At 43.9% G+C, this 24574-nt stretch overlaps 1 protein-coding gene and 1 long non-coding RNA gene across 3 annotated transcripts in view; both read right to left on the bottom strand.

The window, feature by feature from the left end:
* Positions 1 to 24574, bottom strand: part of fstl4 (follistatin-like 4) — a 273186-nt gene that overhangs the window by 236680 nt on the left and 11932 nt on the right. Inside the window, exon 2 of the mRNA XM_034177979.1 lies at positions 4017 to 4137. Coding sequence (XP_034033870.1) covers positions 4017 to 4137 — 121 coding nt within the window. The remainder of the gene's footprint in view (positions 1 to 4016; positions 4138 to 24574) is intronic.
* Positions 5405 to 22685, bottom strand: LOC117517060. Of its 2 annotated transcripts, none has more exons than XR_004562633.1 (3): positions 22510 to 22685; positions 17386 to 17389; positions 5405 to 5414 (listed from the first exon to the last, which is right to left on the bottom strand). It is a non-coding gene; the product is annotated as an uncharacterized LOC117517060 (long non-coding RNA). The 2 variants fall into 2 exon arrangements; XR_004562634.1 differs by lacking the exons at positions 5405 to 5414; positions 17386 to 17389 and adding exons at positions 9179 to 9188; positions 9703 to 9712.

Genomic DNA, 24574 nt, shown 5'->3' with positions numbered 1-24574 from the left:
AGCTGCTCAAAATTCATTAATTTGATGCAAATACACACGTATTAGATGATCCAGTCAAAGAATCAGCCACACAACAAGTCGCACTATTATGTAAAAAAAAAGGCCTCTGACCGACCACAGCGACAGCATAGAAAGATGATGACAATAACCATTGTTCTTCCACAAAAAATGATAGCACCCATGGCCAGTATTTACAGTCATTTTCTGTTAATTCTCTGACTAATATAATATGGGCACTGCATTTACAAGTACTTTTTTTTATCTTTTGGATTATGCATTCTAACAATGAGCAATTCTGTTATTGCTCATCAAAATTAAAGAATGAATGAAGAAATAAATACCTGCTCCAAAATGATCTTTTGAAATGTTTATACAATTTAATACCACTTGATTATCAGGGCAATAGCAGCAAGAACACAACTGTTTTTGCAGTACTTGGTTTTACATCATGGGACTAAAAAGTTCCATCCAGAGAAAAGAAGCTGAAATACACTGTGCAGCAGTTGCCATTTCTTGTTTAAAAAGGAATTTGCTGGCAGCTGTAAATGTCTATTACACAGGGATGTTGAGTTCAGCTGAGACTCACCAGTCAGCCTACTTGACCATTTCACAACTTCATGAATACAGTTCCTGTTCTTTACTGAGAGATTTCCAAACCATGACTCCAAAATAAATGGTAAAAATTGATTCTCTAAAGGCACGAGAAAATAAGGTTGTCATGGTTCTGTTTACACAAAAACACAGTTTTCTGAGACAGTATATTTTTTGTGCCTCCTTTTACACATACCGCATCACAATTTATTCAAAGTTCAGTTTTGAGTTGATGGTTGAGCCAAGGTATTTACACACAAGTGCATCTAAAAACATTTGAATATCTTAATAAAGTTCAATATTACTTTGTCTGTTGTATATTTCAGAAAGTGAAAATATGATATAGACTAGACTCATTAAATACAAACTCAAATGTTTCATGTATTTTTTTCATTTTTTTAATTTCAATTTTGATAATTAGGGCCGATAGCTACCCCCCCCCCCAAGAAAAATGTATCACAAAATATTATAATATTTCATAAGATGTACTTACAAAAACAGATTTATAATACAGAAATGTCAACGTTCTGAAAAGCGTGTTGATTTCTGTACTGAACATTTGCTTATAGCTCCTTTTGAATAAACTACTGCATCAAGGTGCAGCATGGAAGCAATCACATTGTAGCACTCCTGAGGTGTTATGGAAGCTCAAGTTCCTTTGATAGGGGCCTTCAGCTTGTCTGTATTGTTGGGGCCAGTGTCTCATGTTCCTTTTGATAATACCCTATAAAGAACCTATGAGGTATTGTCTATGGAGCCAATCAAGTACAGTAATAACATGGTCAACAAACCAATTTATACTTGTTTGGGCAGTAGGTGCCAAGTACTTGTTAGCAGAAGGAAGCATGAAGCCCTGCCCCCCGCTCCAAAAAACCCCAAACACTCTTATTTCAATGGCTCATGGTTTAAATATTTGCAGACTGACACTTCATACAGTATGTTTCATCATAACCTGCCCAGAATCTTAAAACTTCAGTCGCCTATAAACAAATTTAAAATTCAAATTTATTTAATTACATAGCGCCAATTCATGATGAGGTCGCCTCAAGGTGCTTCACACAATACAACTTATAAAAGCAAAACAAAATGAATGAAAAGATTTAAAAAAAAACACAGTAAAAGAATTTTCACTTTCTGAAATAAAGAAATATTGAACTTTATCAACATACTGAAATGTTTTTAGATGCACCGGTGTATCATGTAAATACATTGGCTCATAAAGTTACATAAATAAGAAAGAAGAATAAAAGAAGGCATGCAATAACATAAAATACTAGTGATAAAACAGGGAAAAAAGATGTGTCTTCAATTTAGATTTAAAACTCTCCACAGAGTCTGGCTGTCATGTGCGTGGGCAGATCGCTCCACAGAGCTGGGGCACGATAGGAAAAGGCTCTGTGACCCGCCAACTTTTTGTTCACCCTTTGGACGACAAAACAACAAAACATTGTTCCCTACGTCACTGCTATTCCAGGTATCTCCTTTATAACTAACATGCTGTTAGGTTTCAATAATAATAATAATAATAATAATAATATTAGTAAATTCAACATACTGGCTAGATGTTTTCCAAATTTAATTCAAGTCAACCAAATTTTAGAAAAATTGTATAAAATCACAAAAATCATCATCCCAAGGCCTGTTACATACCCAGCTTGTCTACATTAAGTCTGTGTACTACAGTAGTGTTCAGAATAATAGTAGTGCTATGTGACTAAAAGATTAATCCAGGTTTTGAGTATAGTTCTTATTGTTACATGGGAAACAAGGTACCAGTAGATTCAGTAGATTCTCACAAATCCAACAAGACCAAGCATTCATGATATGCACACTCTTAAGGCTATGAAATTGGGCTATTAGTAAAAAAAAGTAGAAAAGGGGGTGTTCACAATAATAGTAGCATCTGCTGTTGACGCTACAAACTCAATACTATTATGTTCAAACTGCTTTTTTAGCAATCCTGTGAATCACTAAACTAGTATTTAGTTGTATAACCACAGTTTTTCATGATTACTTCACATCTGCGAGGCATTAATTTTGTTGGTTTGGAACCAAGATTTTGCTCATTTACTGGTGTGCTTGGGGTCACTGTCTTGTTAAAACACCCATTTCAAGGGCATGTCCTCTTCAGCATAAGGCAACATGACCTCTTCAAGTATTATGACATATCCAAACTGATCCATGATACCTGGTATACGATATATAGGCCCAACACCATAGTAGGAGAAACATGCCCATATCATGATGCTTGCATCACCATGCTTCACTGTCTTCACTGTGAACTGTGGCTTGAATTCAGAGTTTGGGGGTCGACTCACAAACTGTCTGCGGCCCTTGGACCCAAAAAGAACAATTTTACTCTCATCAGTCCACAAAATATTCCCCCATTTCTCTTTAGGCCAGTTGATGTGTTCTTTGGCAAATTGTAACCTCTTCTGCACGTCTTTTATTTAACAGAGGGACTTTGCGAGGGATTCTTGCAAATAAATTAGCTTCACACAGCCGTCTTCTAACTGTCACAGCACTTACAGGTAACTCCAGACTGTCTTTGATTATGCTGGAGCTGATCAATGGGTGAGCCTTTGCCATTCTGGTTATTCTTCTATCCATTTTGATGTTTTTTTCCGTTTTCTCTTTTTTTTTTTTTGTCCATTTTAAAGCATTGGAGATCATTGTAGATGAACAGCCTATAATTTTTTGCACCTGCGTATACGTTTTCCCCTCTCCAATCAACTTTTTAATCAAACTACACTGTTCTTCTGTACAATGTCTTCAACGTCCCATTTTCCTTAGGCTTTCAAAGAGAAAAGCATGTTCAACAGGTGCTGACTTCATCCTTAAACAGGGGACACCTGATTACTTGTTTGTTCAACAAAATTGACAAACTCACTGTCTGAATGCCACACTACTATTATTGTGAACACCCCCTTTTCTACTTTTTTTTTTTTTTACTAATAGCCCAATTTCACAGCCTTAAGAGTGTGCATATCATGAATGCTTGGTCTTGTTGGATTTGTGAGAATCTACTGAATCTACTGGTACCTTGTTTCCCATGTAACAATAAGAAATATACTCAAAACCTGGATTAATCTTTTAGTAACATATCACTACTATTATTCTGAACACTACTGTATGTCACTCACAGTCAGCATTTCACAAAGAGTAAGAACAAGGCAAAAGTAGTTAGAAAAACTCCTTTTTAACAGGTAGAAACCTCAAGCAGAACCAGATTCACAAATACAACAAAGTGTTTCCAATGCAAGTCTCCTATGAGACTCATTTTAATGTATTTGTTAGGAATGTAACATCGACCAAACACTTTATTTTTAGGCAGTGAGAAACAAAGACGTGCTTGAAGACAAATAATTAGACCATAGAAAACAGACTTCTAACGTTCCACACAAAGGAACAAGTAAAACACTCACGGAATGCCGTGTAGAACTCGTGCAGGCTCAGGCGCCCATCGTTATTGTAATCATCATAGCGCAGCAGGTCCTGCATGGTGCACTCCAGCAGGCTGTCATCTAGGTGTTCCTTCACAGAGATCTACATACAAACACAAATAATGCCTTCATCCAGCTTGCAGAAATCTGATTTAAAATCAGGAGATAAAAAGATAATACAGTTTCAAAACTGTTGCATCTTCTTCTGACATTTAGCATTTTCCCTCTGCGGCTTGCTGTGCCATCTTCTGAGAGATAAAACTGCATTATGCACATTCTGTCTGAATATCAATCTGACATTTATAAAGAGAGGATATAAGTCAAATTTACCATTTCTTACAGGGAAGCAGAGCCAGTTTTGTTTGTGAATATGAAGTGCTGCAGTCAGTCTGTGTCTTAAAATACTGAAGGGAAGAAATAGAGGCTTTGGGCCAATTTTAAAATTGCACATGCTATGACCAATGCACTGGGTTACACTACAAGTACACCAGTTCAGTGCAATCCTTCAGACTCACCTGCTATTTTCATCCAAATTAATGCAGACCCTCACATTATGAGACACTTATGTTACACCAGACTATAAATGAGTTGTGGTCAGGCTCAATCATAGCACATTGCTATCATGTGAAGGCAGAGGGCAATTCTGCCATCAACCACAAAAGCCTGGTGTAAAGTCCATTGTAGTGTACTCATAGGATTTAAATGGTGCAATATTCAGAAATGCATCACATGAACAGGTTTGTGATGTACATACACCCTGCATGTACACATAGTAAAACAAAACTGAAAACAACCTTTAAGTGAAATAAAAGTAAACATTTCATGAAAATATGGAACCCTCACCTTTAGCTTGCATACACTCTACGATAATACTGTACATGTAGAATAAAACATTTTGACATATTACTATAAGATTAATTCTGTTTTTATTGTTGTTAATGCTGGGAAATTATACAGTATTTCTTGTCTTTCTGATGCCTGATTCTGTTTTGACATGTTGCAACGTCTACCAGATGACCGGTCAGTCAAAGAACTGCTCTATGGAGAACTAGCAGAAGGGTTCAGAAAGATTGGTCACCCATTTCACAGATATAAAGACAGCATCGAGAACATTCTGAAATGTGGTGATGCACTCCACAAATAGAACATTGTAACTGAGATGCCAAAGTGGCGGAGGTGTATTTATGGCATCTGCAAAAACAGACACCAACAGAAAGTAAGATAATACAAGGAAAAAAGCCACCATGAGAAGAAATCTTTGAAAGAAGGGAATCAGTGAACTCTGTACAACGATAAAACATTCACTATAAACTTTCATATTCATAGCCACACATTTATGACTATGTACAATTGCCTCTAGACATCTCTCCTATCACCCTTCTGTGATTTGTGTTTACCCATATCGTGTCTTAATTGACATACATATACATATTACCACAATTTTAGTGTCAATTTACCGAACTCCTGTTCACATGAGATCAATTTTAAAAGGTGTAGCACCATCCTATCTGGTTGACCTTGTGAAACCCTATGAGCCATCCTTTGCTCTGCACTCTCTGAATGCAGAGATAGTATGTTTCCCAAGGTTACAGAAGAGGTTGCATGTCATAGAACAGGGGTGGCCAAGTTCGGTCCTCGAGAGCCACCTTCCTGACACTCTTAGTTGTCTCCCTGCTCCAACACACCTGAATCCAATGAAAGACTCATTAGCAGACTTTTAATGAGCCTTTCATTGGATTCAGCTGTGTTGGAGCAAGGAGACAACTAAAAGTGTCAAGAAGGTGGCTCTCGAGGACCGAACTTGGCCAACCCTGCCATAGAAGCTTTTCATATCATGCACCTGTTTTATGGAACAGTTAAACACATAAGACAATCTAATTCTTTTGAAGCATTAAAAACAAACTTAAGACAAATCTGTTCTGTCAAACGTATAACTGCTAGTAATGCATTCAGTGCTGTTTTAATAGATGCTTTCTGTTTGTGTGGTTATGCTATTGTTTTTAATTGCAATGATTTATGAGATTATGGTGTGCAGTTGTAAAGCATTTTGAATTGTATCACTTCAAATGAAAATGCAATACAAATAAAGTTAAAAATAAATCCATTCTTCCTCTTCTTAGTATTAGCATTGTTATTGTAACAAAGCACATTTGCTCAAGTACTGTGATTGTGGACTTAGAGGTGCTGGACTTTACCTGAGAGTTGGCATTTTTTGCTGGTTTATACATCTACCCCACTACATCTCAGAAGCAAATATTTTACTTTATATTACTATGAAAACTTTACTGACTAGCGGATTTGTAGATTCAGATGAACAACACAGTCACAGATAGGCCAAACTATACTTTTTTGGAATTGTTATGATCAGACAAATAATGTGGTATAGTTTACAACATGATTGGTGCATTTTTTAAATTTTGACCCCTGTGTAATTCTTTATTAACTCCTGTAAGCTCAGAAGTCAGCTCCAGGATGGCCCCATATCTTAAATCAACATTAGTTAATTTAGAATGTGTGTGCCAAATTCCATGCTTTGATCACAAAATGAACATTTTTTGCTATGCCGCCCCACTACAATCTCAAAGGCCAAGGACCCAGAGAAATGAATGTTGATGACAAGATAAGTCAATGTCTCTACAAGTTCAACTCTTTCACCACATACAGACACACTTCTGAAGCTGAGCCCAGGAAATTGCCAAAAGCCTGAATCTTAGTTTTGATCTCATGAATTCTCAGGCTGTCCCAGAGAGGAGTCTGATCAACTGAACGAAACGCTATGCGAAAACAACAAAAGATGCACCAAAAATGTAGAAGATGCAGAACAACTGTAGCATTTAACGAATTCCTTCAAGCTTTATAATGACTATCTCACTTAAACTGGATGTTGACATTTATGTATGATAAATCCTCAGCATGTTTGATGAAAATATTTAATCTGATCTTTTAACGCAACGCCATCACAGTATTTTTTAATTATTATTTTCCCTTTCAGCTCCAAGATGTATAGGTCACACATTAATTACATATGATTTTCTTTATTTTAAGGGCATCTCAGGGAGATGATAAAAGATGAATTATGCTGGCATTTCAGAGAATATTTGCTGGTATTATTCCAATTATTTTCCACAACAATCAATTTGTTTTTTCTGAGTGTCATAATGCCACGGTCTTTACAATCCCCTCATGATAATAAATAAATAGAGCACAATTTAAAATGGTAAGCATTAAATTTATAAAGCAATTGAAAGTGTGTTCTTCCTGCTGGAGACAGTAGTTTTTAATTGTACCATGTTTCACTGCATTTTGGCAGAAGTCAGTGACTGGATCATTGGTTTGAAAGCGTCTAATTAACACTCATTCCTGATGCCTACTTCAGGGCACTAAATGATGCCAACAACAGTTTAATTTCTTTACCCTACAAATGGCAGTGTTATCAAAAACAACTACTAAATATGTGAAAAGTTTAACAGTTTGATTTTATATATATATATATATATATATATATATATATATATATATATACACACAGTGAGGAAAATAAGTATTTGAACACCCTGTGGTTTTGCAAGTTCTCCCGCTTAGAAATCATGGAGGGGTCTGAAATTTTCACCTTAGGTGCATGTCCACTGTGAGAGACAATAAAAAAAACAAAAAAACAAACAAAAAAAATCCGGAAATCACAATGTATGATTTTTGTATGCTACTGCTGCAAATAAGTATTTGAACAGCAACCAACCAGCACGAATTCTGGCTCACACAGACCTGTTCATTTTTCTTTAAGAAGCCTCTTATTCTGCACTCTTTACTCATATTAATTGCACCTGTTCGAACTTGTTACCTGTATAAAAGACACCTGTTCACACACTCAATCAATCACACTCCAACCTGTCCACCATAGCCAAGACCAAAGAGCTGTCTAAGGACACCAGGGACAAACTGTAGACCTGCACAAGGCTGGAATGGACTACAGGACAACAGGCAAGCAGCTTGGTAGAAGACAACAACTGTTATGATTATTTATTAGAAAGTGGAAGAAACACAAGATGACTGTCAATCTCCCTCGGTTCTGGGATTCCATGCAAGATCTCACTTTGTGGGGTAAGGATTATTCTGAGAAAGCTCAGAACTACACAGGAGGACCTGGTCAATGACCTGAAGAGTGCTGGGACCACAGTCACAAAGATTACATGAGTAACACATGATGCTGTCATGGTTTAAAATCCTGCAGGGCATGGTCCCCCTGCTCAAGCCAGCACATGTCAAGGCCCGTTTGAAGTTCACCAGTGACCATCTGGGTGATCCAGAGGAGGCATGGGAGAAGGTTATGTGGTCAGATGAGACCAGAATAGAGCTTTTTGGAATCAACTCCACTTATCATGTTTAGAGGATGAGAACAACCCCAAGAAAACCATCCCAACTGTGAAGCATGGGGGTGGAAACATCATACTCTGGGGGTGCTCTTCTGCAAAGGGGACAGGAAGACTGCACCGTATTGAAGGGAGAATGGATGGGGTCATGTATTGTGAGATTTTGAGATTTTCCCTCAGTAAGAGCATTGAAGATGGGTCATGGCTGGGTCTTCCAGCATGACAATGACCCCAAACACACAGCCAGGGCAACTAAGGAGGGGCTCCGTAAGAAGCATTTCAAGGTCCTGGAGTGGCCTGGCCAATCTCCAGACCTGAACTCAATAGAAAATCTTTGGAGGGAGCTGAAACCCCAGACCTGAAAGATTTGGAAAAGATCTGTATGGAGGAGTGGACCAAAATCCTTGCTGCAGTGTGTGAAAACCTGGTGAAAAACTACAGGAAACGTTTGACCTCTGTAATTGCAAACAAAGGCTACAGTACCAAATATTAACATTGATTTTCACGGGTGTTGAAATACTTATTTGCAGCAGTAACATACAAATTATTTAAAACAATCATACATTGTGATTTACAGATTTTTCTTTTTTTTTTTTTTTTGGATTATGTCTCTCACAATGGACATGCACCTAAGATGAAAATTTCAGACCCCTCCATGATTTCTAAGTGGGAGAACTTGCAAAATTGCATGGTGTTCAAATACTTATTGTCCTCAGATGGGTCCCCTAGATGGGTTGACAGATTGTGTCACACATTATATTAATTTCTGTTATGAGAACACCATACCCTTCAAAGTAAGTCACCACTACCCGAACAACAAACCATGGATAACTAGCAACCTGAAAGCCCTACTAAATGTAAAGAAAAAGGTTTTTGTGATGGGTAACAGGGATATATTGAAGGAAATTCAGAAAGAGTTGACGGTGGAGATAAGAAAGGAAAAAGAAGCTTATAGCAGCAAATTAGAACAACAATTACAGCAGTAAGGAGCTAGACAGGTGTGGGCTGGTATGAGGAGGATCACAGGCATGGGACAAAAAAGGGATCAATTGTCTGATGGTGATCAGAATCTGGCTGATAATTTGAATAAATTTTTCAACAGATTTGACTGTCTAACACAGCTCTCCCAGTCTAACCAAAGCCTTTCTCTTTCCCTTACACCACCTCTAACCTCATCCTCAACATCTGAGCAGTGCTCAAGTCCCCCAGCTCCAGCTGGGGCACCACCTATTATTTTCTCTCCACCCCAGGTCAAAAAGAGTTTAGACCGACTAAAGCCAGGCAAGGCAATGGGACCAGACAACATCAGTCCTAAGCTTCTGAAGAACTGCTCCAATGAACTGTGTGGGATTGTAGCACATTTGTACAACGTGAGCCTGCGCTTACAGAGGGTCCCTAAGTTATGGAAAACATTGTGCTTGGTTCCGCTGCCAAAGAAAAGCCATCCCACTGAGTACAAGGACTACAGGCCTGTAGCCCCGACATCACATATAATGAAGGTGCTAGAGAGCCTGATCCTCCCAAACATCAGGGACACTGTGGCTCCTCATATGGACACTTTACAGTTCGCATACCACCCGAACATTAGTGTAGATGATGCCCTCATCTACATGCTGCACAGGGCATATTCACATGTGGATACCCTTGATGCCTCTGTGAGGTTAATGTTTTTTGACTTTACAAGTGCATTTAATACTATCCACCCTGTGCTACTGGGGGAGAAGATGGGGAGGATGGAGGTGGAGGATTCCCTGGTCCAGGGGTGTGTGTACTATCTTTCCCACAGACCGCAGTTTGTACATCTGCAGAGCTGTGTCTCAGATACCATCCTGAGCAGCACTTGGGCACCACAGGGAACAGTGTTGGCACCATTCCTCTACACCATCTACACTGCAGATTTCCAGCACAACAACAGCAACTGCTTTTTGCAAAGAGATGATATGGCTAGAGATGATATTGAGATGATATGGCAGTTGTTGGTCTGATCCGAGGGGATGAGGAGCAGGAGTACAGAAATACCATCAAGGAGTTTGTCCACTGGAGCGAGTGCAATCATCTCATCCTTAACACCGGAAAAACTAAGGAGATGAGTGTCGATTTCAGAAGGGGAAGGAGAAGAGGAGCCCATCCGAACCAATCAGTATTGCGAACACTGAGGTTGAAGTGGTCCCAAACCACAGATACCTGGGGGTGCAGCTGGATGAGACGCTGGATTGGAAGAGCCACGTGGACACTGTGTACAGCAAGGGACAAGGCAGACTATTTTTAAAGGAGGCTACGGTCATTTAACATTTGCCCACCCTTGCTGAGGACAGTGTACCATACAGTTGTGGCCAGTTCCTTGTTTTTTTTTGCTGTGGCCTGTTGGGGAGAGGCCATTCGTACAGCGGACAGGAACCGACTGAACAAACTTGTCAAGAAAGCTCGCTCTGTGATCGGCTTAGAGTTACCATCAGCCCAAAAAGTGACCGAAGGGAGGATGCTTTCAAAGATGACGACCATCAAGGCCAATCCCTCCCATCCCCTTCATGCTTTGGGGGTGACTGGCTACAGCTCCTTCAGCCACAGACTGATAGCTCCAAAATGCAGTTCGGAGCATATGAGGAAGACCTTTATTCCTGCTGCTATTAGACTGTTCAAAGCACAGTGATTATAGAATGTCTACTATTGCACTTTTTGTTTTAGGTATGTAGATGGTTATCTGGATGTGTATGTCTGTGTGAGCTGCTGCAACAGCATAATTTCCTGTAAAGGATCAATAAAGTATCTATCCATATATCTATCTCAGTTTAAACAAAAAAGATAATGCTTTTTGAGCTATATTTCATTTGTTTTTGAGTAATTTTGCTAACAACACAGCACAGTAGAGTATTATATTATATTATTATCGTATTATATATTATATTATATTATCGTATTATATTTTTCTGAAACTTGAACTTTTTTGATGTCTTACCTTCATAATCAGGAGTGAATGGGACCATGAAATTAAAAAGGGCGGAGGACGGGGCAAGCTTCTCTAACTATTAATCAGAACCATACCCTATTGTGGTATGACTGACTCACAGAATTCATTTGCATAAAATGCTGTCAAACACCTATGATGGGGTGTTGCACTCCTTGAATGTCACTTCTAGTTTTCATTGTAAATGTCGCCTACTAGGTATTATAATTGAAGGTAGACTTGGGTCCAGTACAGACATTACTGTTCTTCAATATTTAGATTTGAAACTACTATGAACAAACTGGGTGAAACAAATTACTTTTATTTGAAGCATTTAAATAGATGTATATGTCATGGGCTGCCTGCTTTTCTGTTTTCTGCTGCTGCTGCTTTTCTCCTCTGCTCTGTAAAGGTGGCGTGCTGCAAGCTGATTGACACACCTGTTCCATATCTCATCAACATCTGTATATAAACCTGGGCTCTGCACTCCATCTTCGCCAGAAACTCAGCTAACCTTCCATGGTAACTGGCGCCTTTCTTGTGCATTCCTACGCAATATATTTCTAGATTAATCTAAGATTCTTGTTTAGCTCTCAGCTATTTTTGACCTGCAGTCTGTCAGAGACTTTTTCACTAGCAGTGTTTTGCCACAGCCTTTTTTCTTCAGCTTCAGCTCCTTCCAACACACAGGATTCAGCTAAGACAACTGTTGCATATTGACTGTGATTATTTTCTGGACAAAAACCAATTAAGCTCAGTACTCACTCATCTGTGTGTCTCCTCCAGACGGCGTCAACAGCTTGCAGGTGGCCACCTGGCTCTGGATCCGTTCTCCAGGACTGAAGTTATCTAGGCTGTGGTACTCCTGGTTCCACCGCTGAGCGGGCTGGTCTCCACACAGCTAGGCTGCATTACACATTTTGAACACTCTATACCATCCTCTGTGGTAATAAATCCGTGTTTGACATCTCACTCTCTGCTCCCCGCTTCTGGGTTTGTTGTCCACTCACGCTCCGAATCATGACAGGAGTTTCTGGCCACGTCATGGACCCAACGGGGCACATCATTTTCAGCAGGCGTTACAGCTCCAGGGCGAGTACCTCAGGAAGCTCCAGCAAGCTGTGGACTCCATAGTGGATCACGTGAGCTCGCTGACAAACCACATCAAACATTCCGACACTCACATCTCAGACCTCTCCCCCCCAGCTGTCACAGCTTGCAGTCAGAAACACACTGACACCTCCTCCTGCTTCTCCAGCCCAAATTATCACCTCCTCGTCCTCCAGCATTGCCTCCGTGGCGCCGCCGAACCCAGAATTGTTTGAGGGTTGTGTTGATACATGTGCTGCATTTCTGATGCAGTGTGCTCTGGTTTTAGATCAACATCCATCACAATATAGCTCCGATAGAAGTAAGGGGGCATACATTATTAATTTACTCCATGGAGACGCGCGCATGTGGGCGACAGCGCTCTGGAGTAACGACTCCCACTGCTCAGTTCTTTCGCAGCGTTTTCCAAGGAATTCCATTTAGTATTCGAGCATCCCGCCCGGAGGGATTCCGTGTCCAACAAGCTGTTAAATCTGAAACAGGGTTCACGCAGCAGTGCTGAATACGCAGTGGATTTCCGCGTATTGGTGGCAGAGGCCGATTGGAGCAGAGCGGCACTCTGGAGTGTGTTCATTAATGGCCTTAATGAAGCATTGAAAGATGAACTGGCGGTCCGGGATGAGCCGAGGGATCTGGACTCGCTCATTTCTTTAATCATTAGGGTAGATTACCGCATGAGGAGTGGCGCCGGGATAAGGGCCGTTGGGCTAACCGGGACTTTTCCGCTCGCCCCTCCCCTCAACACACACCAGGTCCGCCTCTTCCAAGCTCCATCGAGCCCTCCTCAGATCCGCCAGCTCCCACTGCTGGCAAACCTATGCAGCTTGGCAGGGCCAGATTACCCCCAGAAGAATGTGAACGGAGACTGGCATCTGGGGAATGTCTCCATTGTAGTGTTAAGGGGCACAGCCTTAGCACCTGCCCGGTTCGGCCAAAAGACCCCCGCTCATCCGTAGGATCCGGGATGCGGTTGAGCCAAGCCAGATTCATGGGTGTGGGTTCACATCGCACCCAAATCCCGGCCACAATTTGTTTCAACAATGAAACGCTCTCGGTCCCAGCTCTAATTGATACGGGAGCCGAGGGTGATTTTATTGATGCCGCTTTTGTGTCTAAATCTAAGATACCATTAGAGGCACTACCTTCCTCACTGTCTGTGCATGCTCTTGACAGCATGCCCCTGCCTACTGTCACTCATCGCACTGTTCCAGTTACACTAGTGGTGTCAGGGAATCACCGTGAATCCATCCAGTTTTATGTTATCCCATCTTCTTCCCCCTTGGTTCTAGGCCACCTGTGGGTTTTTAGACACAATCCCGGAATTGATTGGCAGGACCGGTGCGATCACTCGATGGAGCGAAGCCTGTCTCAAGGGGTGCCTTAGTTCCTCAGTTCCTCCCTGCGTAAAGGTCAAGGAGAAGGTCCAACCTTGGTGGACCTTGGTACAACCTTGGTGAGGTTTTCAGCAAGGATCGTGCACGCTCACTGCCTCCTCACCGTCCGTATGATTGCGCCATTGACTTGCTTCCTGGCGCTCCTCTACCATCTGGGAGATTGTACAACTTCTCCCATTCAGAATGTGAGTCAATGGAAAACTATATCCAGGACTCCCTTGCGGCGGGATTGATCCGGCCTTCTTCGTCCCCCTTGGGGGCAGGCTTCTTTTTTGTTGGAAAGAAGGATGGTTCCCTTCTCCCATGCATCAATTTTTGGGGACTAAATGCCATTACGGTCCGCAACAGGTACCCATTACCCCTTCTTGATTCGGCATTTAGTTCCTTGCATGGGGCGACTATATTCACCAAATTGGACCTTCGCAATGCCTATCACCTGGTGGTGTGTCGAGAGGGCGACGAGTGGAAAACTGCCTTCAACATCCCACTAGGGCATTTTGAATATCTAGTCATGCCCTTCGGCCTCACCAACGCACCCGCCATATTTCAGGTCCTGGTTAATGATGTCCTGTGGGACTTTATTAACCGGTTCATTTCTGTCTATCTTGACGACATCCTGATCTTCTCCCCGGATCCTCTAGCTCACATTAAACACATGCATATCGTTGTCCAACGACTGCTAGAAAATAGATTGTTCCTCAAGGCTGAAAAGTGCGGTTTTAATCTCGGCACCATTTCTTTTCTGGGATTCATCATATCCCACAAACAGGTCAGACCGGACCCAACCAAGGTCAAAGCCATCATTGAGTGGCCAGTACCTTCTTCGGTAAAACAATTACAGCAACTCCTTGGCTTCACAAACTTCTACCAATGCTTTATTCGCGGGTTTAGTCAGATCGCTCCTCCTCTCACCGCACTTACCTCCTCCAAAAAAGTGTTTCAGTGGACTCCCCAGGCTGATGTTTCCTACTCTGTTCTGAAGGAATGATTTGCCACGGCACCAATCCTCACCCAACCTGACCCGGACCATCAGCTCATTGTCGAGGTCGACGCTTCAGACTCAGGACTAGGAGCAGTGCTGTCCCAAAGGTCTGACAAGGACAATAAGGTACACCCTTGCGCTTCTTGCGGCGCCTGTTCCCCGCTCAAAAAAACTATCACGTGGGTAACCGGGAACTCCTAGCTGTTAAAGAAGCGCTAGCCGAGTGGAGACATTGGCTGGAGGGGGCCGCAGTCTCATTCATCGTTTGGACAGACCACCGCAATCTAGAGTATATCCAGACTGCCAAACGATTGAACGCCCGGCAAGGCAGGTGGTCCCTGTTTTTTGGGAGGTTGTCAAGTGAGCCATCCAGGAAGCCCTCACCCGTCATCCAGACCCTGGGGGGGGGGGGGGGGCCCACCCGGTCGGCTTTTTGTTCCACCTGACGTCTGTTTCCTAAGTCATCCTAATTCTGCCACTCGTCCAAGCTGTCATGCCATCCTGGGATCACCCGTACACTGGAACTCCTTCACCGTCACTTCTGGTGGCCCACAAGCCAATAAAGGGAGTTTATCCAAGCTTGCCCGGTCTGTGTATGAGGGAAGACCTCCCACCAAACTTCTGTCGGACTCCTGCAGCCTCTCCCAATTCCAGGCCGTCCATGGTCCCCCTCGGGATGGAACTTCATCTCAGGACTTCCTCCATCCCAGGGTAATTCAGTTGTCCTCACAATCGTGGATTGGTTCTTCAAGGCAACCCACTTTGTGCCCCTGCCGAAGTTACCTACCACCCAGGAGACCGCCGACCTTCTAGTCCTCCATGTCGTCCAGTTGCATGGCATACCCCTGGACATCGTATCTGACCGAGGACGTCAGTTCACGTCGCAAGTCTGGCAGAGCTTATGCACTGCACTCTGGGCCTCGGCCAGCCTGTCGTCCGGGTTTCATCCTCAGTCCAACAGGCATGCAGAGCAGACCAACCAAGACCTGGAGACCACCCTATGGTGTGTCTCCGCCGCCCACCCGACAGACTGGAGCCAACATCTACCTTGGGTGGAGTAGGCGCACAATTCCCCAAATCTCGTCAGCCACTGGATCTTCGCCCTTCAAGGCCTGTCTGGGCTACCAACCGCCTCTCTTCCCTTCCAGGAAACCGAGATCTCAGTTCCGTCCGTGCAGCTCCACCTCAGAAGGTGCCATCGGGTGGTGGAAAACCGCCCACTCTGCCCTGCTGAAGGTCCGGACCCGGACACAGGGTCATGCTGACCGGCGTCGGACCCCCGCCCCCGACTATTGGCCCGGGCAGGAGGTGTGGCTCTTCGTCGCGGGACATCCCTCTTTGGACCGACTCTCCAAAATTGGCTCCCCGGTATAGTGGACCTTTTGTGATTTAGTCCAGTAAATAAGCTGAAAAAAAGGCCTAGGTTCAACAAATTGTTACCAAAGGTTTTTCACTGCTTTAGGTAGAAATAGGCTCTACTAGCCAGGACTAAAAAATCTGCCATGATCTGGGTGATGCTAATACCCTAAATTCATGAAAATCCAAGATGGCCACCATGGTTGGAAAAGTGCCATCTTTCCTTGATATAAAGCTAGAAAGGTAAATAAGGTGTCTAAACCTATGTTTTTATGTCAAGGAAGTCATTTCTGTTAATAAATTTACACTGCTTCTTATATATTTGGAGATAATAGTACATAGTACTTACCCAAAACATTAATTCAATTGGGAAACAATTACAAATAAAATTACCTAGAATTTACTGAACTATAAAATTTGTCAACCCTAAATGTATAGCACAAGGTGAAGAGTCAACTGTGTATATTAGTTCTCTCAAAGTATGATAACACCAAGCTTTTGAGACACAATGGATCATGACTCAACCAGCCCTGATCCAGTGCCCCACTAGTATTGAAACCCAACACTCAACTGGAACCCAAAGCTGTAAGTTAACTTTCATAGTTGCTATGATGTTAAAAGCATATGGTTACTGAGTCACAGTAAGTCTAATTCTGTTACAGAGTAACTGTAATTCTGTTTTACTTAATTTTTTCTGTGACAAATTAGCAGTCACTGTTAAAGTATCATATGTTTAAGGGAACTTAAATGGTCTAGTACTTCTTTATCATATAGCCATTTAAGTCTCAATACATCATCATATCCAAAGTCAGTAAAGCAATATCTGTAATCGATTGCAGGTAACATCAGTGTGGAGGAGGATCACTGAAGTAGGTGTCGCAAGCATGGCTTGTGTTATCTGTGGACAGCTGATAGATCTTCTTCCAGGAACTATGTCAAGTTAACTGATAAAGGATGTGCTGGAATCAACAAGGCCAATCATGAGAGAAACTTGGACGTGCCTGATATTGTTTTCTCTGAACATCATGACCACCTGGTGCATACGTTATGCAGAAAGATACACACAAACCAAAAGCTATCAAAACTGCTCAAAAGCGTCGACATTCACAATCACCTGTTACAAGAGTGAATCTCAGGTCTCAAGAAGGTGCATTTGATTTCAAAACACATTGTCTGTTCTGTGGGGTCATTGTCGAACAGTCCTCTTGCCAAGAAAAAAAAAACAAACAAGCCTAGTTACCAGTATAGTCATGTGAGGACTCTTGGTTTCAACAAAATATATTGACTCAGTGTCAAAGTAGGCAAGATGACTGGGCTACCAAGGTGCAATCTTGCCTGTTGGCTGTGAATGACCTGCCTGCAGAGGAAGACACTACCACCGTGCATGCAAGGCCATGTTCATGACAGACAAAGACCTCCCTTGTTTGTCATCACAAGAGGAGGATGCATCTTCCAACAAAAGAAGAAAGTCCTGCTCAACCGCCTACTACACCTTGAGCAGGGCCTCCTCCCAGAAAGTCAATGCGGAGTCCGTGCCGGACGTGGAACTGTGGACATGATATTTGCTGGCGCGCCAACTTCAGAAAAGTGCCATGACAACACAGGCGACCTCTCCGTGACCTTTGTCGATCTGACGAAGGCCTTCGATACGGTCAGCAGAGAAGGCCTGTGGAAAATCATGGAGAAGTTTGGCTGCCCCAGCAGGTTCATCACAATGGGTGCGACAGTTCCATGACGGCATGATGGTGAAAGTTCTGGATGATGGGGACGAGTCAGAGGCCTTCCCCAGTCCCAACCGGCGTAAAGGCAGGGCTGCATTCTTGCTCCGACACTGTTTCAGCATGGTCTTTTCCGCCATGCTGACCGACGCTTTCCAGGACGGCATTCGCCTCAGATACAGGACGGACAGTGGGCTGTTCAACCTCAGGCGCCTCCAGGCTGTCACCAAGGTGACAGAGACCATCATCAGAGATCTATTGTTTGCTGATGATTGCGCGCTCAACGCAGCTACAGAACAGAAGATGCAGCATGAAATGGACTGCTTCTTGAGAGCATGCGACAACTTCGGTCTCACCATCAGCACCAAAAAGACCAAAGTTATGTACCAACCAGCACCTGGAAAACTATACCAAGAACCCCACATCACAGTGACAGGACAGAATCTGCAGGCGGTCGAAAAACTTTACATACCTGGGTAGCACCCTTTCTCGCACAGTCAACATCGATGCAGAAATCAACAACAGAGTTGCAAAGACAGCACCTCATTTGGAGGCTCCGTGAGAATGTCTGGGAACGGAGAGGACTTAGCATTACCACCAAGCTGAAGGTCTACCGTGCAGTGGTTTTAACCACCCTGCTCTATGCCAGTGAGACCTGGACTGTCTACAGCAGACATGCCAAGCAGCTCAAGCACTTCCATATGAGCTGCCTCCATCACCTCCTCCACATCAGGTGGCAGGACAAAGTCCCGGACACGGAGGTCCTTGAGCGAGCCGGCCTCCCAGCATCTACACCCTCCTGCAGAAGACGCAAGTCAGATGGACTGGCCACGTAATCAGAATGCCAGACACTCAACTGCCAAAGCAGCTCCTGTATGGAGAATTGTGCCAGGGCAAGCGCTCTGTTGAGGGGCAGAAGAAACGCTACGAAGACTGTCTCAAAGCGTCCCTGAAAATCCTGGACTTTGAGCTCACCTCTTGGGAAACGCTTGCCCACAACCGCCCTCAGTGGCACAGTAAGACCACCAGTGGTGCCCGCGCAGCAGAGGCCAGATGGATTGCGGACGCCAAAACAAAACGAGCTGCACGTAAGGCCCGAGCTACCTCTACCTCCACCGCAGTACCTACCCATGTGTGTCCCACATGTGGGCGCACCTTTCAAGCCCAGATTGGCCTCAGCCACCTCCGGACGTACCGTCACTGATTACCCACCTAGTGGATCCATGGTCATCTTCGACCACGAAGGACGAATAACAACAACTACAGACGAAGAAGATGTGTATAGCCAGGCACAATTGAAAGGAGAACTGAAGCAACATTACGGTTCAAGGGTAACAATAACACAGTGAGACATCTTGCAAATATTGTTACTCTCACATCAAAAGTGAAACAATTATTCAAGAGGCACATGACAGAGCTCGTGAGCTGGATGAACTCTCTAGCATGAATAGGCTAATCGAAAGTGTCGGCAAATACATCAGAACAGAGATCAAGTCCATGGAGCATCATGATACAAGTATCCTACCACAGCGGAGATGGGCTCTGAATATGGAAATCTGGCATACCTGCCCCATTCCTTGCGGTTGCTCCGTGGCAGTATAATCAAGAGCAAGAATGCCAAGTTACACTTGGCTTCAATAGGCCAATCTATTATGCAGTCGACATGCCCTCGCTCATTTCTTCCACCACTCCAAGTTGGTCTGAGCGTGACCCTGGAACACAAGTATGGGCAAAGGGACCTGGTGGATATGATCAACAAAGCTTGGCTTCTGTTCTTCATACTCGGAAGCCAACAAATATTGCACCAATGCTGCAGCAATCCAAGGAGTTGATTTGCCAGAAGAATGTCAAGGTCCTTCCTGCAGTACCAGGCCGACAATGTAGATCAGCCTCTCGGACCTTGGATGGCCATGGGACAAATGACGACATTCACTCCAGCTATCAAGACTATCACACAGATCCCGCAAATCAAAGTGGACATGGAGGTCATCAGATGCCTGTCCAAAGTCAGCTTGGTGGAACAGAGGATCCCAAGACCGTTCTGTCCAAAATTGTCTATCAAAGTATTCATGTCTTGCAGAAGAACATGGGGAATACCAACCTGGATATTATGTAGGCATTGCCTTCCACCTCCCACAACCACCACCCATGTGGTCAGGCCTACATGCAGATGCTCATCACAATCTGCCACATCTTGAAGAAGCTCAGACATTATTCTACCTATGAAGACCTGACACCATCAACCCACCTGTGTCGGTCCACACTGGCGTATGTAGTTGACCATGCCAGTCGCTAACAACACTACTCCAGTGTCACCTTCGACCGCAGTTGTGGTGGATAGCTAATATGGTCATGAGGCCCAGCCAAGAGACAGTCCCTTGCATGACATCATATTCATCCGGGTGGATTCCACACAGAGATGAGCTTCCTTGGATCCATAGGCATTCTGATGGCGGGTTCTGGCCTGAAGGAGGTGATGTCTCAGGTGTATGTGAGGGCAGTGTGGAGCTATGCTTCTGGGAAGGCAGTGTCACGTGCTATGAGGGCTCATCTGCTGGTGGACTCTGCTCTGAACACCATTGCTATGCACAGATGCTGTGTCCCAGTACCATGTGTCTTCAGAGAAGGAATCATGCTCTGATGATCCTGTACAAGGTAGTTTTTCCAGTTAAGTTCTTTGTACATGATTTAGTACTCCCATGGTTTCACTGTATTATGCCTTTTAGTTTTATCTTCAGCAGATGTTTTTGTGAACTGTTTTCCTGTTATTTTTTAAAGAATCCTGTTGAGGCAGTTGAATCAGACATGGTTGTAGAGGCACAGATGATGTGCCAGCCACAATGGATGAGCAAGATGATGAAGATGATGAGTGTCCAGATAGTCTCTGTATGTACATATGTACTTTAAGAATCTAAGTCATGGCTAATCATGTACAAATTTAATTGACAGTGAGCCATTCTTATGTTAGTATATATAGTGGCTTCTGGTGGTGGCATAATATGTGGTGGTGGTGTTATCTTTCAGCCTCTGAAAACAGTGTAGAAGTTTGACAAAAGTAGCTCACCTTGTCAAACAAGTGTCAGAAAGCAGTGTCACTCTGGAAGAAGCTCTGACATCTGATTCCATATCACAGCTCAAGGCAGCGTCTGCAGAATGGCGTGGATCTCTGGGTGGACACCGCACAGCCAAGCTGTGGTTCATGTACATGACACTAGTTGCTATCCTCCGTTCATTCATCAGGGCAGGTCGCACAGGAAACTGGTCATTGTACCTGCAAGCGCTGCATCAAATGTTACCTTACCTGGCTGCTTCAGGACATCACAACTACACCAAGTCCGTAGTTCTGTACTTGTACAAGATGGAGAAGCTCCAGGAGACCCATCCCCACGTATACAGCAAGTTCATCAATGGCTTTTTTGTCCTGAGAAGAACTGACAAGTATTGGGCAGGGACATACAGTGACCTATACATTGAGCAAGTCCTGATGAGGAACGTCAAAGCAGTTGGTGGTCTGACAAGAGGCCGAGGTTTTGAAGAGTCTACTAGTCTGCTATGGTTGCTGTCTACCCCTGCATGTGCAGAAGTCAACAAAGTCATGAATGAGATTACTGGTCTTAGTGACACCAAGGAAGCAGAGTTCCACAAGGACAGGTCTGCATCTAGGATGGCTAGAGATGCCAAGGATGTACAGAGTATTCTTCACTACTTCTCAGAACAGAAGCCCTTCTCACACAATTCAAGGGAACTACGAAGTCTGTCATCTGGAGTTATCGCTGAGAAGTCTGTGAATGTCGACAATGCAGAGTCAATTGGTCAGGTCATACTGCAATCTATGCAGGGCACATCTGTTGCAGAATACAAGTTTTGCAAGAGGGATCAAGTCACCACACTTGCCTCCTCCACTTGCATCACTGTTGAAGGTGAACGCTTGGAGATAGACCCCCAACAGTTGTTCCAATGCCTTGTTGTGGCTAGTACGTGGACTGTTGACACCCAAACCTTAGTCACATATGAGTTGTCATCTTATCCTGTAGCACTGTTTGACAAGAATCTACTGATGCGTCTGACTGACAAGGCAAGTCTCCTGACAGGCCTGGTAAAGAAGATGCCATCTTGTGTAGTGAGTCGCTGTCCAGATAATTTGGTGTATATCCTTGATGGTGGTGCACTCTTGCAACGGCTGCCGTGGCCCAGCCACACAACATATATCAATCTGTCGACTCTGTATGTGCAGTATGTACATCGTCACTATAACCATGCCGTTGTACTATTTGATGGCTATGCAACTGGTCCATCAACCAAAGATGAAGCCCATCAGAGAAGAAGTGCAAACTCCCAGCACATCGGGGCAGAAGTGAACTTCAGGCCAGACATGCATCTCACAATGAAGAAGAAGGCCTTCCTTGCCAACACAAAGAACAAACAGAAGTTCCTGCACTTCATCAGCAGTGAGCTGGAGAAAGCTGGTGTTGAGGTTCACCACAGCCCTGGTGATGCAGACTATGACATAACAGCATGCACCATGGCCAGAAGGAGATCAGTAGCAGTTGTGTGGGATGATACAGACCTGCTGGTCCTGCTGCTGCACCATCTAACTTTAGAACATCATCCCATGTTCCTGCAGACAGCCAACAAGATCATCAATGTCTGCACCCTACAAGAACAACTAGATGCTGACCTTGTTGACTCAGTACTCTTCCTACATGCTGTGACAGGTTGTGACACTGTGTCAAGGCCACATGGAGTCGGTAAGGTGATGGCAATAAGCAAATGCCATCAACTGAAGAACCACACTAGGGTCTTCCTGAAGGCAGATCAAAGCCATGAAGACATTAACAGCCATGGTCAGGCTGCTCTAGAAGTGCTGTATGCCTGTAAGTCTGACAATAATCTTGACTTTGAGAGGGCAGCCAGGTTCAGCAGCAAGGTGGCCTCAAGATTGATGTATCTGCCCCCCGAATCTCTCCCACCGACCTGTGATGCAGCCAGGTACCACAGCTACCGAGTATATCACCAGGTTCAGACCTGGCTTGGCAAACATCTTGATCCAACCAAGTGGGGCTGGCTGCTGCACGAGGGCCAACATGCTGAGAGGCTCAAACCAGTGAAGATGCAAAAGGAAGCTGCACCAGCCTCATTGTTGAAACTTGTCAAATGCAATTGCCAAGGCAAGTGTGACAAACATCTGCTCCTGTTCCAATGCTGCAAGAACCACAGAAGCAGAGTCTCTGGAAGACTAGTATGACTGTCAATGCTTGATCCAAGTATACGGGTGTCAGAGCTAAACTTGATGGGAGAATTTTTAATTTCACTGTGACCACTTTGCATAAACATACTAGATTATTTGTTGCTAGATGATAGGTTTATACTATAATTTACAAGAGATTGTGCTATCTTACAGATGTTTGATTCACACCTTGTCTGTGTGAATGTATGTAGGATGATAATAGACTGTATTTTTTAAATTTAACAACATAAAGTCAATTTGCACCACAATATTTTATGACTTTTTGTGTTTTGAAATATCATAATACAGACCATAAATCAATGAAAAAGACTTCCTTGACATCAAAACATAGGTTTAGACACCTTATATGCCTTTCTAGCTTTAATAGCAAGGAAATTATGGCATTTTTCACAACCACGGTGGCCATCTTGGATTTTCATGAATTTAAGGTATTAGCACCACCCAGATCATGGCAGATTTTTTTTATTCTGGCTAGTAGAGCCCATTTGCTACCTAAATCAGTTGAAAAACCTTTGGTAACAATTTTGTTGAACCTCAGTCATTTATTTACTGGACTAATTGACCGGGTGGTTAACCCGGTAGCCATGCGGCTCCGTCTTCCTTCCTCACTAGGGATCCACCCGGTGTTCCACATCTCCAGGTTGAAACCTGTTCTGTCAAGCCCTCTGTGTCCTACTGCTCCTCCGCCACCCCGCTGCCCGGTTGGTGGACGGTCACCCAGCCTGGACCGTCCGGAAGATCCTAGATGTTCATCACCGGGGCCGGGGTTTACAGTATCTGGTGGACTGGGAGGGGTACGGCCCAGAAGAACACTCCTGGGTCCGGCGGGGGCTCATCTTGGACCCTTCCCTCTTCCGGGACTTCTATTGGGAGCATCCTGATCGTCCTGGTAGGTTGCCTGGGGGCTCCTGTTGGGGGGGGGGGGGGGGGGTACTGTCATGGGCTGCCTGCTTTTCTGTTTTCTGCTGCTGCTGCTTTTCTCCTCTGCTCTGCACAGGTGGTGCGCTGCAAACTGATTGACACACCTGTTCCATATTCATCAACATCTGTATATGAACCTGGGCTCTGCACTCCATCTTCGCCAGAAACTCAGCTAACCTTCCATGGTAATTGGCCCCTTTCTTGTGCATTCCTATTCCAATATATTTCTAGATTAGTCTCCTCCAGATGGCATCAACAGCTTGCAGGCGGCCACCTGGCTCCAGATCTGTTCTCAGGACTGAAGTTATCTGGGCTGTGGTACTCCTGGTTCCACCGCTGAGAGGGCCGGTCTCCACACGGCTAGGCTGCATTACACATTTTGAACACTCTGTACCATCCTTTGTGGTAATAAATCCGTGTCTGACATCTCACTCTCTGCTCCCCGCTTCTGGGTTGTCGTCCACTCACGCCCGAATCGAGACAGCATATTTGATAACATA

This window comes from Thalassophryne amazonica, chromosome 9, assembly GCF_902500255.1.
Source record: "Thalassophryne amazonica chromosome 9, fThaAma1.1, whole genome shotgun sequence".
In the NCBI taxonomy this organism is placed as follows: domain Eukaryota; kingdom Metazoa; phylum Chordata; class Actinopteri; order Batrachoidiformes; family Batrachoididae; genus Thalassophryne; species Thalassophryne amazonica.
Note: the sequence above shows the minus strand (reverse complement) of the source record. Positions and strands in the feature narration are given on the sequence as shown.